This window comes from Festucalex cinctus, chromosome 4 (genome assembly GCF_051991245.1).
Source record: "Festucalex cinctus isolate MCC-2025b chromosome 4, RoL_Fcin_1.0, whole genome shotgun sequence".
Lineage (NCBI taxonomy): Eukaryota > Metazoa > Chordata > Actinopteri > Syngnathiformes > Syngnathidae > Festucalex > Festucalex cinctus.
The window spans coordinates 630,535-654,375 of NC_135414.1; the positions used below are offsets into that span (position 1 = coordinate 630,535).

Sequence of the window (23,841 nt, forward strand, 5' to 3'; positions counted from 1 at the left end):
TCACATGAAGAGAAGCAAAAACAAAAAAGCACTATAATATGGCTCCAAAACAATATGTGTCAAAATCTACCTTTCGTACAAGACATGTTTGGTTACAAAACTGCTTTAATTTAATTTAAAATAAACGAAAGCAAACCTACACAAATTCTGTACTTTTCGCAATGTCTGCTTTTGCGCGTGTGAACTTGTTTGGACCCCTGGATTTGCCGTAGTTGGCGTTTCAAGATGGCCGATCCTCTGCGCATGCGCGTCACCTATCGTGCTGGGGTCACCGATAGCGTATTTACACTGGCATGCACGGGTTTGCCCTCCCGGAAAACATCCACCAATCGTTTAGCCGAACGTCAACGGCCTGCGCCGCCAAGGGTGCGCTACATGTAGAAAGTTGCATAATTTTCCTTACGTCCAAGCATTGACGCAGGCTTCATGTAGCCCTCACCGTGGGAGTTGAGCATATTTCTAAATATGTCGATCCTGAATTTGGAAACAGCCATGGATTCGGAATATCACCGTGTTTTGGATACATTGAGAGAGGTAGAGGAGGCAACTGAAGATGTCCTGACAACCAAACAACAGGTAAAAAAACCCAAAACAAAACAAAAAAACAGGTACACTGTATAAGCTATTTAAAACTTTTTTTCCCTTTTTTTTTTTTTATTGCGAGACGCAAGTTAAAAATGCAAAAATGGATGTTGTTTACGCTCAGCAGGGCCAACAGTCGTAAATGTTAAATACCTACGAACGGAAATTCTTGTGTGGGCTGCACAGTTCAACCGAGCCATGGATTTTTTAAATGTGACGTGAAACTTTATCTAATTAGTTCGGTACCAAATAACAGTTATAGGCGGTGGGCCGAGGGTCGATTTTATTTTTCAACATCAGCTTCATTTTTCAACAAATGAAACAAAAATTGTTGGCACTCTTATCTATTGCACATTTTGTATAGATCGGTAACTGTGTGTGGGCTCCGGCAAACTGAGCGGGCAACGATGCTCGGAGTCCGACATGCATGATGTAGTTGTGGTTATTGGCCGTTTCTCAATACGCATTCTTGTCCGTCCTCGTGATGTCTTGAAACGCAAAAAGCAAAAGCAAAAGCATTGAACGGACGGAATACCCGGATGTTGTTCTTACTGCGAGCTTCCTGCTTGTGACGCATTGCTGTAACTGTACCACGTATATAATTACGAGTAATATTTTAAAATATCGTTTGAAATTAAATTATACATGGGATTTATCCAATTTACGATAATATTGAGGGGGGAAGGTTCTGGAAAGATAGCAGTGAGAGTTGCAGGTTTTGTTCTGATTCTTCTGAGATAGTGATAGTGCATCTTATGTTCAAGTGTGCAGATCCCAAAAACATGGGAAGGAAATCAAGTTTGACGAATTTTATTCCAAAACATAGCTGCAAAAATAGTACACTTGCAAATGAAAGGAAAGAGCTTGCAAAAGGCAAGAATCAAAACTACCGAAACAGGAATACTTACCCCCCCCCCCCCAAAAAAAAAAAAATCAAACAAGCACAAGATTGAGGCGAGACGGGAATCAAAGGTGAGGTCGAGACGAGTTGGGCAAAGTGGATCAGCAAGAGGATTAGTCCAACAAACTGGTGTACTCAGCTGCCAAAGGCAGACTAATCAACACAAAACACAACACAACACAACACAAAACAGGTGTTTGGATGGTCATGCCTCCCCCCAGGGGACAGACAGCAGCTGCAACAAACAAATAATGAGAGCAGGCCAGCCAACTCAAAATATAACACAACTATAAAATGTATATTTGAATGTGTGCGTATTATAGTAGGGCTGCTCGATGATGAAAAAAATAATCATCATGATTATTGTGGTAATAATTGAAATCACGATTATTCAAAACTAGGGATACACGATAATGCTATTTTCAACCGATACCGATAAACCAATAATTTAGAAGTGCCGATGTCGATAACCGATAAGTAAGCCAATAATTGTTTGCAAAATTAACTTGAATACAAATATACTTTCGAGTCCTCCTATAAGACAAAAAAATACATTGAAACATTGTATAAACTTTGCACAATGTTTCAATGTATGTAAAGCACCATGAAGCTTAATTTTATTGATATGTGCCACAACCACAACAAATGAATCAACTTGGCATGTCTATAATTATTACTGGATTTCTTTATTATCTGGTTTATCTGTATGAAATCAAATTGCCGATACTTATCGGCTGATTTCTCTATTATCTGGTTTATCTGTTTGCCGTCAAATTGGTCGATAATTGCTGATAATTATCTGCCACCGATATTATCGTGCATCCCTATTCAAAACGATAATGTTTTTGTTCAAAGCAAAAAAAAAAGTTTAAACATTTCAAAATATTAAGACAAATAAAAAAAATAATATGTAAGCTCATTTTGGACCAAACAGACTTTCTAATAATAAATTATTATTTATGTTTGCAAAAATTTTAAGTTGGGGTGAAGCGTGTGCAATATGACTTGTGGGGTGCTAACAACTTCACGAATTTCAGGTATTTTTTGGAACCTAACCCCAGCGGAAAACGAGTGAACACTGTACATCAGACTCAAGGTGTATTTTCATCAACACTAAAGTTTTGCATGGTTTATTGATCATCCCATATTAACGCAGATTAATCGCACTATTTTTTTTGGACCGCACTTGAGCCTTGAACGATCCCGCAGATGATTACATTGAAGGCTGCACAGGTCAGTGATGAGGTCAATGCACGGCATTTCCTACGCCTGTTGTTCCAAAATGAGCGGGGTCACTCCGGTTGGTGTGCTCGGTGGTAAATTCCGCTTTCAAAAACACCCCGACGGGCCTTTAGATAAATCAAAAGTAATTTGCGTTTAATTAATTGCTGAATTACACCCAATTGTTATAATGCTGTTACGTTTTGAGCAATACACGCATGCATGCAATTGCGTACATGCATTTAATCAATGTTTGCAAATGACATTCAGATAATAAAATGTGTTAATGTCAAAATATTACGGTATTTTGTATTTATTTTATATTACGCAAATACGCGAGTAATTTAGCTGATTAATCGTGATTAATCAAAATTTAAAAGTGTGATTAATCAGATTAAAAATTGTAATCGTTTGACAGCACTAATATATATATATATATATATATATATATATATATATATATATATATATATTAGGGGTGTGCTAAAAGAATCGATACAACAATATATCGTTGCGGGCCTCATTACAATACACGTATCGATACTAGGGGTGTCACGATTCGCCAACTCCACGATTCGATTTAAATTTCGATTTTGGGGTCACGATTCGATTTTTTTTTCGATTTTTTTTTTTTTTTTTTTTTTTTTTTTTCGCTCCCCCACTTTAAAACACAGAGGCATATGCTTCTGTAGGCTAAGGCTAGTCTATGATCATTGGTTCTATTCATTGTACAGTAAATCTTATTTCAAAAGATCGGCTACATATAGGTGATGCAATTTCCATATTATTTTTGTGTAAATTTATGTAATATATGATAATTGACATTAGGCAGGAATGATCAAATTCAAAGAATTTATTTACAATATAAAGTTAACCGTCTTGTTCTTACTGAAGTGTAAAATAAAAAATAAAAAAACAAAAACAAAAAGTCACAGTGGGTGCCTGCCATCTATTGACTGTTTTTGGTTACAACAGTGTGCTGTGCGTTCCTCTTAAAATAATGTGCAATGTGCAACAACAACAAAAAATATATTGTATCCAAAGTCATGGAACAAATACAGCCTGAACAAACTATATCCCAACATTTACAGTTGCTGGGCATACTGTAGCGTGGTTCAAGTACACTAATTAAATGTTTGAATCCAGCGTTTTCCAAGGCTGCAGGTCTGCTGCTATAAATAGACCTATGGATCTGGCGTTTCGCGCGAGCTGAAGTGTGTGGAAGTTTCACTGTAAATGAGGATGAAATAGTTGGTTGGACCGTTGTTTTCCCACTTCTAGTTGAATTTGATAAATCTAAATCTTTGTGATGCCTGCGTAAATGTCCCGTCATGTTTGTCGTGTTTCCCGTTGTGACGGCTGGCGGCTCGGGCCCGCCGCCGGCTCCGCTCCCCTAGTATGTATGTGTGTGTTTGTGTCGGCTGGTGCCCGTATAATGGTACTTCAGTTTGAATGCGCCAGCGCGACACTCTGATTGGAGGACTGTGCCAGCGCGACACTCCGATTGGACGACTGTGCCAGCGCGACACTCCGATTGGACGACTGTGCCAGCGCGACGCTATTGTGTATCCGTGTATTATACCCCTATTGGTTATTGTTGTTTCTCCTCCGTTCTGTCAGTTCTGTCAAATGCGGTTATTATTTGTTCACCTTCCACTTTCACTCCCTTGTCAAACCCCTGCCTGAAATTTCAATTAAAACTACTCAGATGTTAAAGTCGACCCGTGTTTATCTACTCTATATTTTCTGTTATTGTGTTACTTCCCTTCCCCTTGACGAGCCGGGCGTAACACCGTGGCCGAGTACAGTACGCGCACATAGCATATCTTGCAACTGTGGTCTTTTTATCGACAACGTGAACGTTGTCGACATAACTCACCGGGAACGCAAAATGTTTCCAAACTGGTGACGAGAGAAGCGGGAGCGGCTTGAAGCACCATTGCTGTGTCTGTCCGCGCTTGCCATCATGACTGCAGGAGAAGTCAGCTAACAAGTGCCGTTAGCTAGTAGCTGAATGGCTGCGTCTCATTTGCTTTCCTGGGAGGTGGCGGTGGCGGCGGTGGCGGCGGGCGCGGGGGGGGGGGGCATCGAATCGTGTGTCCTCTCTTCTATTTCGATGCTCGAAATCGTGACGTAATTTCGATCGATTTCGATAAAAAATCGAAATCGTGACACCCTTAATCGATACGCAGGTGTCAGAATCGATATTGCATGTTAACTTTAAAGAGGCATTTAACGACGCGTTGCTTGCGCAAGGCTGTACAGCCTCTTTGAAGTTGTGCAGGAGAAGTGGGAGCAGAGGGGACACGGGTGCCTTTGCAGCTTGCATTGTACCTAAAAAAAACAAAAAAACAAAAACAGCAGCGTCTTTGAAGTTAATTGCCTTCAATTCATGCAAAAAATAGCTCACCAGTGATTGGACACAGAGTCTTGCTAAAAAAAACCAGAAAGAATATCAGCATTTATTTACTTATAAACATAACGTGGCACGTATCTTAATGTACCAATCTTCGTATATTTTGTTTAAATCGAAATAGAATGTGTAACATGAAAAAAATGCTGTTTTTATTTCCCCAAATATTTCAAATAAGCACAGTAAAGAGCTGTAACTTTAATACTTTGATATTTGTGCTCATATCGGCTCATTTTCTCATTTGCTCATTTTCCCTGTGTGTCTGTGAAAACTGCTCCTTGCTCTGCAGTGCGTACACATTTAGACCAGGCATGCCGCTTTTTGGGAAACCAGAAGAGCTACTAACAAAAACATTTTTGTCATCCTTCATAATAAACATACCCTTTAGGTATACATATGACTGTTATTATAAAATGCAAGTATGTTAATGTAAAATATCGGGATACGTATCGCCTTCAATATCATGTATTGGGATACATATGTATCGCGATACGTACGCGTACATGGGGGAATTATGTCAACAAGCACCACAGCTTATTCTTGATTTATTTTGGGAAATGCAGTGACTTAAGTACAGTGAGACTTGTCCTGTGTGTGAGAATTTCAATGGCATCTGGTCTAGTTTTAACATTTTAACAGTGGCGCTCCTGCCATTAGGCGGATTAGGCAGATGCTAGGGGCGCTCGTGAGCAAAAGGGGCGACAGGGAGAGGAGAATTATTTTTTTTTAAATCCTTTGTCATTCACGTAAACTTGCGCCTTCTGTTTAAAGTAAAGCATGGCTTGCCAGCCAACCATATACCTCCTTTCAGATTTGGCTTTGATTGACAGCTACGGCTAGCCAATGACAATCGGGATTGGGAGAGTGGGGTGGGGGAGTTGCGTGTTCTGGAGACGTGCATTATCCAAATATACTTCCGGGTTAGATTGTCGTGCGCTTTTGCCGGCCAGCGCTGACCCAATGACTATCAAACGCCAAACCTCGATCCAGGATGAGACATTGACATGGCTGGGAATCATATTACGAACTCAATTTGCCTTTTGCGCAGAACCATTAATAAACTAAATAATTTAACCAGTTACTGTCTCCGCAAAATTTTATTTGGAATTTAATGCTTGTGAAGTTTTTATCATGTCCATGATATTTACGAAGAATTGATGTTCCACAATTAATCATTATCTGATTGAATTGAATCGGGGGGAAAAAAATCAAAATCGAATCAAACTGAACTCTTGTGAATCGAAATCGAATCGATTGAGGAAATTAGAATCAATATCCAGCCCAATCATTACCCATTCATTAAAAACGCCATTGATGGGAATTCTCGTCGTCGGGAGTCCACTTCTGGTTTTTACATGACGAGAGTTCTCATCCATCCATCCATCCATCAATTTTCTTGACCGCTTGTCCTCACAAGGGTCGTGGGGGTGCTGGAGCCTATCTCAGCTGGCTCTGGGCAGTAGGCAGGGTACACTCTGAACTGGTTGCCAGCCAATTGCAGGGAAACACAGAGATGAACAACCACTCACAAGCACACCTAGGAACAATTCATAGCGCCCAATTAACATGCCAAGCATGTCTTTGGAATGTGGGAGGAGACCGGAGGACGAGAGTTCTCGTTGGTGGGAATTAAAGCGTTAATGTAGCCCCTACATCCGTGCTTTATAAACACAACCCAACCCCCCAGTTTTTATATTTTTATTCAGTCGAAATAGTTTACTCAAAGCCTCTTTGTCACTTATTTCACTTCTGTTTTTACGATATGTGTTTTTGCATCGAAGATAATTGACCTGGACATGAAGAGAAACAGGAACAGAGAAGCACTGAATGCACTGAAGAATGGTGTGTGTCCAGGTTAGTGATGCCATGATTTTAAAGTTCATTCCATATGTAATGGCAATGACTGATTCCTGTCACTTGCAGAAAAGGTGAACGTTTGCTTTGGAAATATGTTCATCAGATTCCCCAAATCCAAGGCAAGAGAAATGATTCAGAAAGGTAAAAGCTTTTCAAGCATTTGTAAATGTCAAATGTATGTATCACCGTTTGTCCCACATATGAAATAATTAAACTATTAACTGAGATTTGTGTTGTTTACTGTATGTGTAGACCAGGAACAGCTGAACAGCGAACTAAATGATCTTCACAAAGGGTTAAAAGCAAATTTCAATTGTTTCAATGAGATGCAAGGTAAGAAATTCATCACTATTTTCACATTTACAGACATCTGCCACAACATTATACTCACCTGGTGAAATACAGTATCGACAACAAAGAGGCTGTTCTCTATTTACGAAAAGCAATGAGGAGCTTTCTTGCATGTGACAGGTGGTTTGCTTTGTTTTTCCAGGAAAGCCTGGACTGAGAGGCTACAATCTTTTACCACTGTCCGCTGATGAAAGGAAAGCTATTAAGAGTATCTTAAAATGGTGACATCAGAACGTAACTAAACCATTAAAACATCTAAGTTTCATGTGTGCAGATGTATGACGTGCTATCCTGATTAGGAATGGGAATTTATGAGATTTTAATGATTGCAATTCCATTTTCATTCCTGCTTAACCATTTGATTCTTTATCGATTCTCTTATCGATGTTTATTTTTATTTTTTTTTAAAGGATAATAAACAGGTAGATTAGCATCCACTTTGTTTTATGTCTTCATTGTATCTGTAAACATGGAAAAGTAACATGTGTCAACTTCCGCTTACCCGCAGGACTTAAATCGGGAAATATGTCCTGATCGACTCTCCAATTAAAGGGTTAGAAATTCCCCTTTTTCCTCACCAGCTCTAAGGCGTCAACGTGAGGAGACGGGAATTAGATAAGCCGATATATCAAAGTGGATTCACCTAGGTTTGTTCACTGTCTTCTTATCATGAGGCCAATCCGTTTTCATCCACCTATCAATCCTGAGTGAATAGCCACACACAGAGCCCAGGATTAATAATCTGAACACCTCACTTACATTGGCAGCTCCACTTTTCTAAGTTGTTTGCATTTGTTATTGACCTAGTCATTTAATAATCCTCGTAAGGATCATACGGATTTGTTACATATCAAGCAGGAGTATTTGACTTATTAATACAGATGGAAGCATTGGTTAGAGGTTGTTCAAATACACTTACCTTCTTCCAAAAGTCCGATGCTGTTGTCCGTCTTGGAAAAAATAATAATGTGGACTTATAAAATGTCCAAAAATAAAATAAAAATTAAAAAAAACAAAACAAATAAAATAATCAATTCACAACTGGTTTTTCAATTATTTTATTTGGTCTTATAAAATGACCTTGGACTTATAAAACGTCCAAAAATAAAAATAAAATCAAAGACAAATAATAAGGTCTTATAAAACGACCTTGGACTTATAAAAATGTCCCAAAAAATAAAATAAAAGTTAAAACAAACCAAACAAACTAATTAAATCACAATTAGTTTTTCAATCATTTTATTTGGTCTTATAAAATGACCTTGGACTTATAAAACGTCCAAAAAAAATAAAACCAAAACTAAATAAAATAAAGACAAAACAATAAAATGATTGAGTCAAAGATTGTCTTTTAAACAATTTTATTGACAATAATAAGACAACCTTTATAAATCATAAAAATCACATTTAATAATAAAACCTTAAATCAATCAAAATAAAATAAAATAAAAACAGGAAATTAAGAATAATATAAACCTTTTACAGAAGCTTTCTAAGATTGATCATTTCTCGGAAAAGCTTAAGACCTGATTCACAATAAGATGTTTTTGGCTAAAAATAATTTAAAGATATGAGAGTGTATTAAATGGCCCCCACCCTAACTCGCGATTAGTCATTCATATCTTCCTATTATACATCATTATTGATAAAAGTTTTGTACTTTACCCAATCAGTGAAGAATATTCCATTCACGGCTACAAGTCCAAGTTCCTTCGTAAAAAATCTTAAAATCCAACAGCCGTAAATCCTATCTTCGTAAACACACTCCGTCCAGACCACATCGCAGGGAAAAAGGGCGTCGATCCCAGCTGGTGACGACTTTTTATCACCTTGGGTCATATCACTGATTTCTTCCGGTAAGTGTCCTTCCGCATCTCCTCATATCAATGCGCACTTGTTGAGACTCATTCTCAGTAATTTTCCACAGATGAGTCATGAAGATGAGTCATAAATTCTTTACAATTGAGTCATGGATACACAACGTTGAATGAAAATATGAGTCATACATACTTTACACATGAGTCATGAACACACAACGTTGAATGAAAATATGTCAAAGGTCATGGCTCTATTCGACAATGATAAACGTTAAAATAAATAACATCATAGATATATTACTTAAGCAAGCATGAATAACATGTATATACATGACATGTTAATCCCAAATTCTCTCAGGGAACTTAACAGGTTAATTCTAGTTCTTGTTTCACATCTTGTATATATCATTGTTAAATCAAACAATACATACAGGTAATCTTTTCAATGCAGTTACAGCAATATTATCAGCGATAAAAGACAGTATCGCTTGTAAATAAAAGAAAAGAAAAGACAGCAAAACTTCATAGTTGGGCTCAATGTGCTGTAAACATTGCTCCATAAATCAGGCTAACAATTGTCGAATATAGATTGTGTTGTGTGTATTATTACTTAATTCAGGATATCATTTATTTACACTCAATTTGTATCTGGCCCTTTATGGCCTTATAAGGAATGTATGTCTGGTCTTTGTTGAGTGGGTGGCTTAGTTGTACAGGTTTGGCGGCATCTGGTGGTTACTTTGAGGAACTGCACCCAGAGGCCAAAGAATAATTCTCAGTCCTACAGACACCAATTGGTCTCTAACTAAGAATTGAGTCTAGCCCATTAATTTATCATCTCATTTTACATGATATGGCGTTTCATCTGACCCCACTCAATCTACTCAATTCAACACATGGCCTTACAAAACCGACATTAGCTGGCTTTACACAGACTTTTTAGTTATTCCGATTGAAATACCATATTTTCCGGACTAAGTCGCTCCAGAGTATAAGTCTCACTAGGCCAAAAATGCATAATTAGGTCGGAAAACCCCCCATATATAAGTCATACTGGAGTATGTCGCATTAATTACCATATTTTCACGGCCATAACGCGAACTCAAGTCTTAATATTTTCCTAAAATTCGACGGCGTGCCTAATAATGTGTGCACCGAGTTCCAAAATCTGTAAATGTTGTTCGACTTTTGTACGCGCTCCTCCGCTTGACTGAATGTGTGGGAGCATTTCCGCGGACACATTACTTATATGCAAATATGAAAATTTTTATTTTTAGGCAATGAGTTGCCCTGATTGGTATTTTTTGCAAAAGTATATATACACATCATCGCTCATACTCGTTGTACGATGTTACTTCTATTGTCTATAGAGGTAATAAAAAAAATAAATGGAAAAAAAAAAAAGTACACGTTTGGATCGGTCTGATGCCAGTGAGCATTTTTAGTGGTGGAAAGTAAAAGAATATTCATAAATGACTTAGTTATCACACTTAGAATTAGTTTATAATTTTTGTAAAAATACCATAAGTGGGGTATTTTTTATATATATTTTTTTTTTATGCCTCAAGGGCTAGGTTGCGCTGCATATTTTACTGATACCTTCAGGCCTTGACTATAAATATACGTCAAGTTTGGAATTTTTTTGGAGCATGTACCGGAGAGTTATTAAGCATATCCTTCATTCACGATATTGCCTTTAATGTCCATAGAGGCTACCAAAAATAAATAAAAAAGTTTGTATGTTTGGATAGGTCTGATGCCAGTGAACATTTTGAGTGGTGGAAAGTAAAAGAATATTCATAAATTACTTAGTTATCACACTTACAATGAGTTTACAATTTTTGATAAAATACCGTAAGTGAGGTATTTTTATTTTTTTAAATTTATTTTATGCCTAAAGGACGAGGTGGCGCTGTATTTATAACTGAATTTTGCCATAGAGATACCTTCAGGCCTTGACTATAAATATCCATGTAAAGTTTGGGATTTTTTGGAATATGTAGCGTGGAGTTATTAAGCATATCCTTTATTCACAATATTGCTTTTAATGTTCATAGAGGCGATCAAAAATAAATCAAACTAAATTTAAAAAAACGTATGTTTGGGTAGGTCTGATGCCAGTGAACATTTGGAGTGGTGGAAAGTAAAAGAATATTCATAAATGACTTTATTATCATATTTAGAATGAGTTTACATTTTTTTGTAAAAATACCGTCAGTGGGGTATTCTTTTTTTTTTTTTTATGCATCAAGGGCTAGGTGGCGCTGTATATATAACTGAATGTTGGTATAGAGATACCTTCAGGCCTTGACTATAAACATACATGGCAAGTTTTGGATTTTTTGGAGCATGTACCGGGGAGTTATTTAGTATATCCATTCCATTGCGAGAAACAAAATTTGATGCCCCACCCTAATCATATAATATTTTGAAAAATCAAGATTTTTCCTCCTGTCGTGGCTAAGGTCTTGACATGGTCCAGGTCAAGTCTGGTCAGTCGGATGAAACGTGTAGGAGAAGTGGGCAAAAGTATCCCCCTGTAAATGTGCAAAAATTGTCAAAAATGGGACAGTCCAAAATTCGTAGCTCACTTCCTGTTCATTTTAGCATATGGGTCCAAGAGACTTTTTTTTTTTTTTTTTTTGTAGGTCTTGGGCTCCCTCATACACCTAAAAATTTCCGTCGATCTTTCTTAAACATACAAACGGGGCTGCTTCGTTAAAAATTTCTAGGGGGCGCTATTGAGTCATTTTTGTAAAAATAGCACAATCCACGATAAAATATTGCTTATTTTGCCAGGCCAGATGTGTGTGCCAAGTTTCATGAGTTTCTGTGCATGTTTAGACCTTCAAAATTGGCGATGTTTTCTTGGCGAACAGCTCTTACCCCGGGTTTACACCGGATGCGGTTGCGGTGCGGCTGCGGTGCGGTGCGTCTTGACTGCGTGCTCTGGACGCGTCAATTTTTTGGCCAATCCACACAGCTGCGGTCCGGCAGCTCCGTCGCCCACCACTTCCCGCCGTGTCTCGCGTGACCGTGCGCGATCATGTGGCATTAAAAGCAACGACAAACACACAGAAAGTCTGTGCTCAACAGAGAAGCAGAAAGAGAGGTGGACTTTTATTATTTTGTGGCTTTCTACCTCCAATATAAACCTCTCCTCGTCCATGTTCGCTGGTGTCTAAACCGTGAATGAGCACCTTGCACGTTGACTCCTACGCCCACATCACGTTTTGCTAGCATGCTTGCGAAATAGGAGCTGGCGAGTGTTTTATCTTAAAAGGTAACAGGAAATTTATTTTGAAACTGCGTCGGTCTTCCTGTCCCGCTCGATGTGTTTTGTGCTAGCTTGCCATTTGCCGGAGGCCTACCGCTGCGGCGTCCGGCAAAAATAGAAAATAGCCTATCCTTGCGGAAGGGCTGCGGCACGCCGCAGCTGAGACGCAGTCGACACGCAACGCACCCGCAAGAGGTGTAAACGGCACCATTCGAATGAATGTAATCCAATTGCTTGCGTCGCCGGAACGCACCGCAACCGCATCCGGTGTATACCCGGGGTTAGCCACACCCACAGCGATTCGCGAAAACATGTGACATCATGAAGGCCAAAACCCTCTTCTGAGCAAATATGAGGTAGGTCCAGTTAACGTGGTTGGAGAAAAAAAAAAATGAAGAAAATTCGTAAGAAAAAAAAGTGCCAGTAGGTGGCGCTATCAGTAAGATGAAATATAAGTTTGTGGATGTGCTAAGGGCTGGACTCTCATCAATTGTGTGAAATTTTGAAAAGATAGGATCATCTGGGTCAAGTTAAAGCAGCTTTTATTGTCAAGAAAAATCATCAGATTTTGCGGCACCATAACGGCCACGCCCTTGGTCGAAAAGTTACAATATTCGGTGTAGGGCTAGATCAACATCTTAAGGCTTTTCTGACCAATTTTCAACTCGATCCCTTCAACGAGCTTGGCACAGTAGCTAAAAACGTAAAGTATGACATTTATTGTCACCACTAGGTGGCGCTATATGAATAACTGAATTTTATTGTATCGATGTTTTCAGGCCGTGACCATAAAGTTGCATGAGAAGTTTGAGTTTTTTGGAGCTTGAACATGCGAGTTATTCAGCATTTGCTCTTTCTGGACAAATGAAATTTAAAAGGCAATATTTGATGCCCGGCCCCCGTCATATAGTATTTCGAAGAGTTAAGATTTTTTGCCCAGTTGTTGTCTCAGGTATGGGATGATAAATGCCAAGTTTGAAGTCAATTGGATGAAAAATGTTTGCAAAGGGGGAAAAAGCATGACCACAGTGAAGGGGCCAAAATGGGCCAAAATTGGACATTCAAAAATTCATAGCTCACTTCCTGTACATGTTAGGAAATGGCTTCCACTGACTTTTTTGTGCGTCTCGGGGTGCTACACACACACGTGCCTGCCAATTTTCGTAGCTCTAGGTCAAACGGGCCGGGATTGTTTTTAATTTTTCTACGCTGGGGGCGCTATAGAGTCACGTTGTTATGACAACTTCATAATATCAAATTTTTTGCCGGGCCCGAAGAGTGTGCAAATTTTGGTGAGTTTTCGTGAATGTTTAGGTTACCAAAAATCCGATCGTTTGCGGAGAAGAATAAAGAAGAAGAAGAAGAAGAATCCGAACGAAAAACAAGAGGGACCTGGCAGCGGTCGCTGCTCGGGCCCTAATTACTAATATGAATACAACAAACATGTAAACAATATATACATGATACATAAATGATAACAGAAAAATGGCTCTGGAGCGCCACCTTCATAAATTCTTACTTAACGAAGCATTGCCGGTTGTACGTTTAATCTAGAGCTACGAAAATTGGTACACATATGTAACTATGACCTACAAAAAACTCTTTTTGAACCATATGCTAAACCTAACAGGAAGTCCACCATTTTTGATTTACTTTGGAACATGTTGCCATTTTTTTGGCCATTTCATAGGGGTCTTATTTTAACGAACTCCTCCTACAGAGTTTATCCGATCATCTTCAAACTTGGTGTGACTCATCTTAAAGCTACTCTATGTAGGATTTCCCCAAAAAATATCTTAACAATAGGCCTTTTTATTTGACCATTTATGACTGAAACATATTCTAATTAGTAGATCAACATCTTCGCTGTTCACAATGGGTACTCCTACAAGCCTCTGGCCAATATTATTTAGGAAGCGTCTGGTCCGAATCCTTCGAATTTCCCGCCCTCTGTCTGCGGGATGTGACGTTATTCGCGTCATCGTCAGTTGTTTCCTGTCGCGCGAAGACGGAACTAGTACAGATTTTCGCTGCCCCAGACACCCGCTGTTACTCCGCGGAAGGCTGCTCAAAAAAAAAAAAAAAAAAATGAAAACAATGTCAAGTGCCACGAAAAAATAAATAAATCTAAACTTGATAGTGACCGGCGCCGAGAACGAGAGTGAACATTGGTTTGACATTTCAGCGGTGGAGAGCGTTGAGATCGGACTTGGATTAGAAAAGTGATTCACAGCTGGCTTTCTTTCTACTTGAAAAGGTAAGAAGCGAGTATCTTGACATTGAGAAGAAAATGTGTTGTTTTCAAATAGCAGTAACCTCAAGATCGATCACTTCTCGGTCGTAACTATTGGGGTGAAAGTGAGGTGGACGGCAACATTTAGCGTGAAAGGGGCTGCAAAGTTGAATGTAATAGAACAGAATGACTTTATGAAGAACAGACGTTCCATTCCGCGGCGTTTCAATCAGGCTAAATGTCGCCTTATTTTCCTCCGTGAAAACAGCCTATTGTAGCTACATTATGCTAACGGAATGTGAACGCTACTACTGAATGACGATAACATTCACGGCCATATCACACTAAGTAGTGAATGGGTCTATATGTTTTTCCACAATCGTCAATTTCCATAAATGACAGCCCACCTTTCGGCTCATGCACAATGACGCTAGCCTGGGGGCGACATACACTAATAATGACTAGAATCAGGTTGACGTCCGTCGAGCGGGGTGACTACAATATGTAACTGCATATTAACATCGGAATGAGGTCCAATTAATTGACGTAATTTGCACACGTTTTGGAGTACAGCACAGGACTGGACTTCGACCGACTAAAGCAATATGATCTGCACGTCCCGTGGACGTCAATTGTTTAGTGGGGATCGAGAGTCTCATTCCGTGAAGTGGCCAGCTTTGTATAACATTATAAAACTTCTTACCTCTGAAAACATAGTTTAATTGGATATGAAGAGCCCAGTCTTCAGCATTGAGGTCGTGCACGTACGAGTGCGCGCAGCGTGTACGAGCGTGCAGTTTGTTTTCGGCCACAGGTGGCAGTAGAGATTTGAAATTTTAAATCTTACATAGAGCTGCTTTAAGATGTTGAAGATGAAAAGTTATTGAAAGGTTTTTATTTCGTCGCACGCTGTTGTCGTGACATGCACTTTTTGCAAAGGAAAAAAAATCCTTCTTAATGAAGCATTCCCAGTTGTATGAAGCAGCTAGAGCTACGAAAATTTGTAGACATATGTAACAGCTCACAATGTACAAAAAAGTCTCTTGGGGTCATGTACTAAACCCAACAGGAAATCCCCCAGGGGCCGGGCATCACATTTTGAGGCAAAAAACTCCTCTTTAACGAAGCATTCCTGGATGTACGTTTCACCTAGTGCTATGATAATTTGGAGCCATACATAAGAGCCCACGATGTACAAAAAAGTCTCTTGGAACCATATGCTAAACCAAACAGGAAGTCCGCCATTTTGATTTACGTTGGGATTTGTAGCCATTTTTTGTGGCCTTTTTTAGGGGTCATATTTTAACGAACTCCTACAAAATTCATCCGACCGTCTTCAAACTTGGTGTGTTTCATCTTAAGATGTTTAAGATGCAAAGTTATCAAAAGTTTTTTATTTTGTCGCACGCTGCTGCTATAGCGATGCATTGGTTGCCAAGTAAAGTGCTGCTTTGTTTTTTTTTTTATCTATATGTGTGAAAACTCGTGAAACTTTGCACACACATCAGACATCACACACACACATTGTAATGAACATGAATTTTTAGAGATTTTTTGTGCAATTTGCAATAAATAGCACCCTCTAGACATTTTTATTAAGTATTTCCGATTGTATGATTTTGCTAGATTTGGGAAAATTAGGACAGACCCCTACCAGCCTAAAACCTACAAAAAAGTATTATGTAGCCATTTGCTAAACCAAAGAGGAAGTCCGCTATTCTGATTTTATTTTGGGAATTATGCATCATTTTTGTCCTTTTTCATGAAACTTTGCACACACAAGGCATGGAAAAAACATTAACATTTTAAATGGTCCTTGTTCCATGTAACAGTACCCCAACGTCCCAGTACCCCGACGTGCAAGTAACCCAACGTTGTGCTCAATAGCGCCCTCTATGCATTTTTATGGAGCATTTCCGATTGTATGATTCAAGCACTATATAACTAAAGATGACTTGACATAGATTTGTGAAAACTGGGAGGCACACCTATTAGCCTAAGACCTACAAAAAGTATTCTGTAGCCGTATGCTAAACCTAAAAGGAAGTCCGCCATTTTGAATTTATTTTGGGAATTGCGCACCATCTTTGGCCTTTTGATAAAACTTTGCACACACAAGGCTTGTCAAAAACATTTTAGATGATACTTGTCCTATTTGACAGTACCCCAACATGCCAGTACCCCGACATGCAAGTACCCCAACATGGCCCAGATTGCGAGGGCCCTTTATAGCTGCTCGCAGCTCTAGTTATTATTTTTAGGGCCCGAGCAGCGACCGCTGCGAGGTCCCTCTTGTTTTTGTAAGAATTCTTCTTCTTCTTCTTCTTCTTCTTCTTCTTCTTCTTCTTCTCCGTAAACGATCTCATTTTTGAGGGCCTAAACATTTACGAAAACTCACCAAACTTTGCAGTCTCTTCGTGCCCGGTGAAAAATGTGATATTATGTAGTTGTCATAACAACGCAACTCTATAGCGCCACCTAGCGTAGAAAAATAAAAACCAATCCCGGCCCGTTTGAGCTAGAGCTACGAAAATTGGCAGGCACGTGTAGCACCCCGAGACGCACAAAAAAGTCAGTGGAAGCCATTTCCTAAAATGTACAGGAAGTGAGCTATGAATTTTTGAATGTCCAATTTTGGCCCATTTTGGCACATTCACTGTGGTCATACTTTTTCCCCCTTTGCAAATATTTTTCAGCCAGTTGACTTCAAACTTGCCATGTATCATCTCAAGACCTGAGACAACAACTGGGCAAAATATCTTGACTTTTTGAAATACTATATGACGGGGGCGGGGCATCAAATATTGCCTTTAAAATTTCATTTGTCCAGAAAGACAAAATGCTGAATAACTCCCATGTACAAGCTCCAAAAAATCTCAAACTTCTCATGCAACTTAATAGTCACGGCCTGAAGACATCTATATGATAAAATTCTGTTATATATATATAGCACCACCTAGTGGTGACAATAAATGTCATACTTTACGTTTTTAGCTACTGTGCCAAGCTCTTTGAAGGGATCCAGTTGAAAATTGGTCAGACAAGCCTTAAGATGTTGATCATGCCCTACACCGAATATTGTAACTTTTCGCCAAAGGGCGTGGCCGCTACGGTGCCGCAAAGTCTGGTAATTTTTCGTGGCAATAAAAGCTGCTTTAACTTGACCCAGATGATCCTATCTTCTCAAAATTTCACACATTTGATGAGAGTCCAGCCCTTAAGACATCTACGTACTTATATTTCATCTTACTGATAGCGCCACCTACTGGCAATTTTTTTTCTTACGATTTTTCTTCAATGTTTTTCTCCAACCCCATTAACTGCACCTACCTCATATTTGCTCAGATGAGGGTTTCGGTCTTCATGATGTCACAATACGAAGTTTGTGAGTTTTCGCGAATCGCTGTGGGCGTGGCTAAGCGCTGTTCGCCAAGAAAACAACACCAATTTTGAGGGCCTAAACTGGCACAAAAACTCCTGAAACTTGGCACACACATCTGGCCTGGTAAAATGAGCAATATTTTATTGTTGATTGTGCTATTTTTACAAAAATGACTCAATAGCGCACCCTCGAAATTTTTAACGAAGCAGCCCCGGTTGTACGTTTAAGCAAGAACGACGAATATTTTTAGGTGTATGAGGGAGCCCAAGACCTACAAAAAAGTCTCTTGTACCCATATGCTAAAATGAACAGGAAGTGAGCTACGAATTTTTGAATGTCCCATTTTTGACGATTTTTGCACATTCACAGGGGGCAGACTTTTGCCCACTTCTCCTACACGTTTCATCCGACTGAGTTAAGACTTGGCCTGGACCATGTCAAGACCTGAGCCAACGACAGGGGGAAAAATTTGGACTTTTCGAAATACTATATGATGAGGGCGGGGCATCAAAATTTGTGTTTCGCAATGTAAAAGGATATGCTTGATAACTCCCCGGGACATGCTCCAAAAAATCCCAAACTTGACATGTATGTTTATCGTCAAGGCCTGAAGTTATCTCTATGACAACATTCAGTTATATATGCAGCGCCACCTAGCCCTTGAGGAATAAAAAAAAAATACCCCACATACGGTATTTTGTACAAAAAATGTAAACTCATTCTAAGTGTGATAACGAAGTCATTTATGAATATTCTTTTAGTTTCCACCACTCAAAATGTTCACTGGCATCAGACTTATCCAAACATATATATATTTAGGGCCCGAGCAGCGACCGCTGCGAGGTCCCTATTGTTTTTGTAAAAATTATTATTATTATTATTATTATTATTATTATTATTATTATTATTATTATTCTTTATTCTCCGCAAACAATCGCGATTTTGGGTACCTAAATATTCACGAAAACTCACCGAACTTTGCACACTCCTCAGGTCCGGCGAAAAATTTGATATTATGAAGTCGTTATAACAATGCGACTCGATAGCGCCCCCTAGCGTAGAAAAATAAAAACTAAGCCCGGCACGTTTGAGCTAGAGCAACAAAAATTGGCAGGCACGTGTAGTACCCCGAGACGCACAAAAAAGTCTCTTGGGACCATGTAGCTAAAATGTACAGGAAGTGAGCTATGAATTTTTTTATGTCCAATTTTGGCCTATTTTGGCACATTCACTGTGGTCATGCTTTTTCCCCCTTTGCAAACATTTTTCATCCAATTGACTTCAAACTTGGCATTTATCATCTCAAGACCTGAGAGAACAACTGGGCAAAACATCTTGCCTTTTTGAAATACTATATGACGGGGGCGGGGCATCAAATATTGCCTTTAAAATTTCATTTGTCGAGAAAGAGCAAATGCTTAATAACTCCCATGTTCAAGCTCCAAAAAATCTCAAACTTCTCAGGCAACGTAATAGTCACGGCCTGAAAACATCTATATGATAAAATTCAGTTATACATATAGCGCCACCTAGTGGTTACAATAAATGTCATACTTTACGTTTTTAGCTACTGTGCTGAGCTTGTTGAAGGGATCCATTTGAAAATTGGTCAGAAAAGCCTTAAGATGTTGATCATGCCCCACACCGAATATTGTAACTTTTCGCCAAAGGGCGTGGCCGCTACGGTGCCGCAAAGTCTAAAGATTTTTCGTAAAAATAAAAGCTGCATTAACTTGACCGAGATGATCCTATCTTCTCAAAATTTCACACATTTGATGAGAGTCCAGCCCTAAAGACATCTACTGACTTATATTTCATCTAACTGATAGCGCCACCTAGTGGCAATTTTTTTTCTTACGAATTTTCTTCTACGTTTTTCTCCAAACACGTTAACTGGACCTACCTCATATTTGCTCAGATGAGGGTTTCGGCCTTCATGATGTCACAACACGAAGTTTGTGAGTTTTCGCGAATTGCTGTGGGTGTGGCTAAGCGCTGTTCGCCAAGAAAACAACGCCAGTTTTGAGGGTCTAAACATGCACAGAAACTCATGAAACTTGGCACACACATCTGGCCTGGTAAAATGAGCCATATTTTATTGTTGATTGTGCTATTTTTACAAAAATGACTCAATAGCGCCCCCTAGAAGTTTTTAACAAAGCAGTCCCGGTTGTACGTTTAAGCAAGAACGACGAATATTTTTAGGTGTATGAGGGAGCCCAAGTCCTACAAAAAATGGATGGAAAAATCTTGACTTTTCGAAATACTATATGATGAGGGCGGGGCATCAAAATTTGTGTTTCGCACTGAAAAAGGATATGCTTAATAACTCCCCGATACATGCTCCAAAAAATCCCAAACTTGACATGTATGTTTATCGTCAAGGCCTGAAGGTATCTCTATGACAACATTCCGTTATATATGCAGCGCCACCTAGCCCTTGAGGCATGAAAAAAAAATACCCCACTTACGGTATTTTTACAAAAATTGTAAACTCATTCTCAGTGTGATAACTAAGTCATTTCTGAATATTCTTTTACTTTCCACCACTCAAAATGTTCACTGGCATCAGACCGATCCAAACATATGTATTTTTTATTTAGTTTTATTTATTTTTGATAGCCTCTATGGACGTTAAAAGCAGTATCGTGAATGAAGGATATGCTTAATAACTCCCCGATACATGCTCCAAAAAATCCCAAACTTGACATGTATGTTTATCGTCAAGGCCTGAAGGTATCTCTATGACAACATTCAGTTATATATGCAGCGCCACCTAGCCCTTGAGGCATGAAAAAAAAATACCCCATTTACGGTATTTTTACAAAAATTGTAAACTCATTCTCAGTGTGATAACTAAGTCATTTATGAATATTCTTTTACTTTCCACCACTCAAAATGTTCACTGGCATCAGACCGATCCAAACATATGTATTTTTTATTTAGTTTTATTTATTTATTTATTTATTTTTTTTTGTTAACATGTTTTATTGAGCAGAAAACAAAATAGTACAGTACAAATTCCAATAAAGAAAGTAGTATGCATCTGCACATTTATATTAATACAAAAAAAAAAAACTACTTAAGAAAAAGGAAAAAAAAAACAAAAACAAAAAAAAAAACAACAACATCCAGCTGCCTATCTGTCCCAACATACATAAAAATCACTTGTGTAAAAAGAAACACATGCCCAAACCTCATATGTTACAGGTGAAGATAATCACAGAGTGGTTGCCATATTTTGGTAAAGGATGAGAGATTATCAGAGAGAATGAATCGTATCCTTTCCAGATGAAGTGTGTTTGTAAGATCTCTTAGCCAGTGTCTTGGTGATGGTGTGTCCTTCTTTTTCCAGTGGATTAGAAGCAATCTTTTTGCAATTACAATACAGTAAGAAACAAAACAACGTTCTGCATGACTCAAGTTTACAATGTTATCAGAACATCCAAAAATAATCACCAAAGGTTCAGGTTCCAACTGATTATGAAGGATTTCAGACATCATTTCAAAAATTTCCGTCCAGAATCCACGAACCTTCGGACACAGAACAAAACTATGACTGAGAGTGTCCTCTGACAAAGAACATTTCACACAAGTGGAGGACACCTCTGGATAGATGGCATGTAACCTTGCTCTAGAGAAATGAAGGCGATGCAATACCTTAAACTGGATTAAACAGTGCCTTGCATTACGAGAGCATCTATTAATATACTTCAGGCTTTCTTCCCATTGTACCTCAGTGATGGTCACACCTAATTCTTCCTCCCACTTTGATTTTAATAACACAGACTTAACTGGCTCCAACAATAACAAGTGAGCATAGATACGAGAAATTTGCTTCTCTGAATTCGGGTCAAATGTAAGGCATATATCAAGATAGGTGGGGGCACAAGCCTCGTTGTCAAGCTGACGTCTCCTCACATAATCCCTTATCTGTAGGTATCTGAAAAAATCACAACTTGGAAGGTTGTACTTTTCTTGAACCTGCTTAAATGAGCCAAATCCCCCCTCAAAGTATAAGTCACGAATGGTGTGAATACCATTTCGTCTCCAAGTTTTAAATGTGTGGTCTAAAAGTGATGGTTTGAAGGATGGATTCTCTGCAATTGGAATGATCAGCGATAGCGACTTGACCTTAAAATGTGTTTGAATTTGTTTAAAAATTCGTATAGTATTATGAATCATAACACTGTCCTGGTATAGTGTCTTTCCAGTTGGTGTAGGAGACAGAAGAAGAGCGCCCAATGAATAAGGTCGGCAGGCCTCCAGTTCCATTTCCAGCCACGAGAGACACTCCATACTTTTACCAATCCAAAAAGTCATAAGCCGAATATGTGAGGCCCAATAGTACTTCAAGAAGTCTGGGAGTGCCAGTCCCCCTTCTTTTTTAGGTTTGCTAAGATGTCGTCTGGCAATTCTATGTACTTTGTAACCCCATAAGAATGGAATAATAATAGAATTTAATCGTTTAAAAAAAGATTTCGGCAGAAACACTGGAAGGTTCTGAAATAAATAAAGAATTTGGGGTAAAAAAAAACATTTTTATAGCATGAACCCGACCAATCAATGAAATAGGAAGCATGTCCCAGAAAGTTATATCTGATTGCAATTTAGACATTAAAGGTGAAAATTTTTCCTTAAATAGAGAAGTATAGTGTTTTGTCACTTGAATCCCTAAGTATGTAAATTGATTCCAGGTGATACTGAAAGGTTGACTTTGTAACCAAGTGGAATTGATCACGCGTACAGGCAAGAGTTCACTCTTATTCAAGTTTATCCGATATCCGGAGAACGAGCCAAACAAGTTTATTTTACTCAAAAGAGCAGGGATGGTGGTTTCTGGTTGAGTGATAAATAGCAGCACGTCATCTGCATATAGCGAAATTTTATTTGATGTGTTCTCTGTGTCAAAACCAAAAATTGACGGGTCCGAGCGAATGCTTTCTGCAAGCGGTTCAATTGCGAGAGCAAAAATTAAAGGAGACAGGGGACAGCCCTGTCTTGTTCCCCTATGTAAAGTAAAACGTGGAGAGAATATTCGGTTCGTAAAAACCCGAGAGGATGGGTTGGTATATAACAATTTAACCATTAAGATAAAATTATCACCAAGTTTATACCTGTGTAAGATTTCAAATAAGTACGACCATTCTATTTGGTCAAATGCTTTTTCAGCATCTAATGACAAAACTGCTAGGTCCTTGTTGTCCAATTTTAGAATATATAATGTTAAACAGTCCTCTAAGATTAGAAAAAGAATTCCTCCCGGGTATAAATCCGGTCTGGTCAGGGTGCACCAGACGAGTCAGAAACGGGCTCAATCTGTTAGCTAAGACTTTAGAAAATAATTTCCCATCTAGATTCAATAAAGAAATAGGCCGATAAGAGCCCACCTCTTCACTATCTTTACCCTTTTTATGTATCACAGTAATAACTGCCTCTGTAAGTGTTGGTGGAAGGACCCGATCCAGAAGAGCTTGAGTAAATGTTTTGTGGAGATATGGGCTTACAACATCACTATATTTTTTATAGAACTCACTCGGAATTCCGTCTGGTCCGGGAGCACGATTATTCCTCATTGAAGTAATAGCTTTTTGTACTTCATCAAGAGTAATTTCAGAATTCAATTGCTCTATGTCGCTTTCCTCCAAATGGGGAAATGAACAACTGTCTAGAAATTCCGTCATTACTTTGGGTTCTGTATCATGTTTGGAAATATACAAATTTTGATAGAACTGGAAAAATCTACTGTTAATATCTCTTGGGTCTGTGAGAACCTGGCCATTAGTGGATTTAATAGAATATATTGA

General features: G+C 38.7%; 1 protein-coding gene across 1 annotated transcript; it reads left to right on the top strand.

The window, feature by feature from the left end:
- Window positions 1–287: 287 nt before the first annotated feature.
- On the top strand, window positions 288–7,762 carry pdrg1 (p53 and DNA-damage regulated 1). The gene is made up of 5 exons (XM_077519599.1): window positions 288–576; window positions 6,899–6,971; window positions 7,041–7,115; window positions 7,227–7,307; window positions 7,468–7,762. The coding sequence occupies exons 1-5, from the start codon at window positions 466–468 to the stop codon at window positions 7,548–7,550; spliced, it is 423 nt and encodes a 140-aa protein (XP_077375725.1). The 5' UTR covers window positions 288–465; the 3' UTR covers window positions 7,551–7,762.
- Window positions 7,763–23,841: the final 16,079 nt, after the last annotated feature.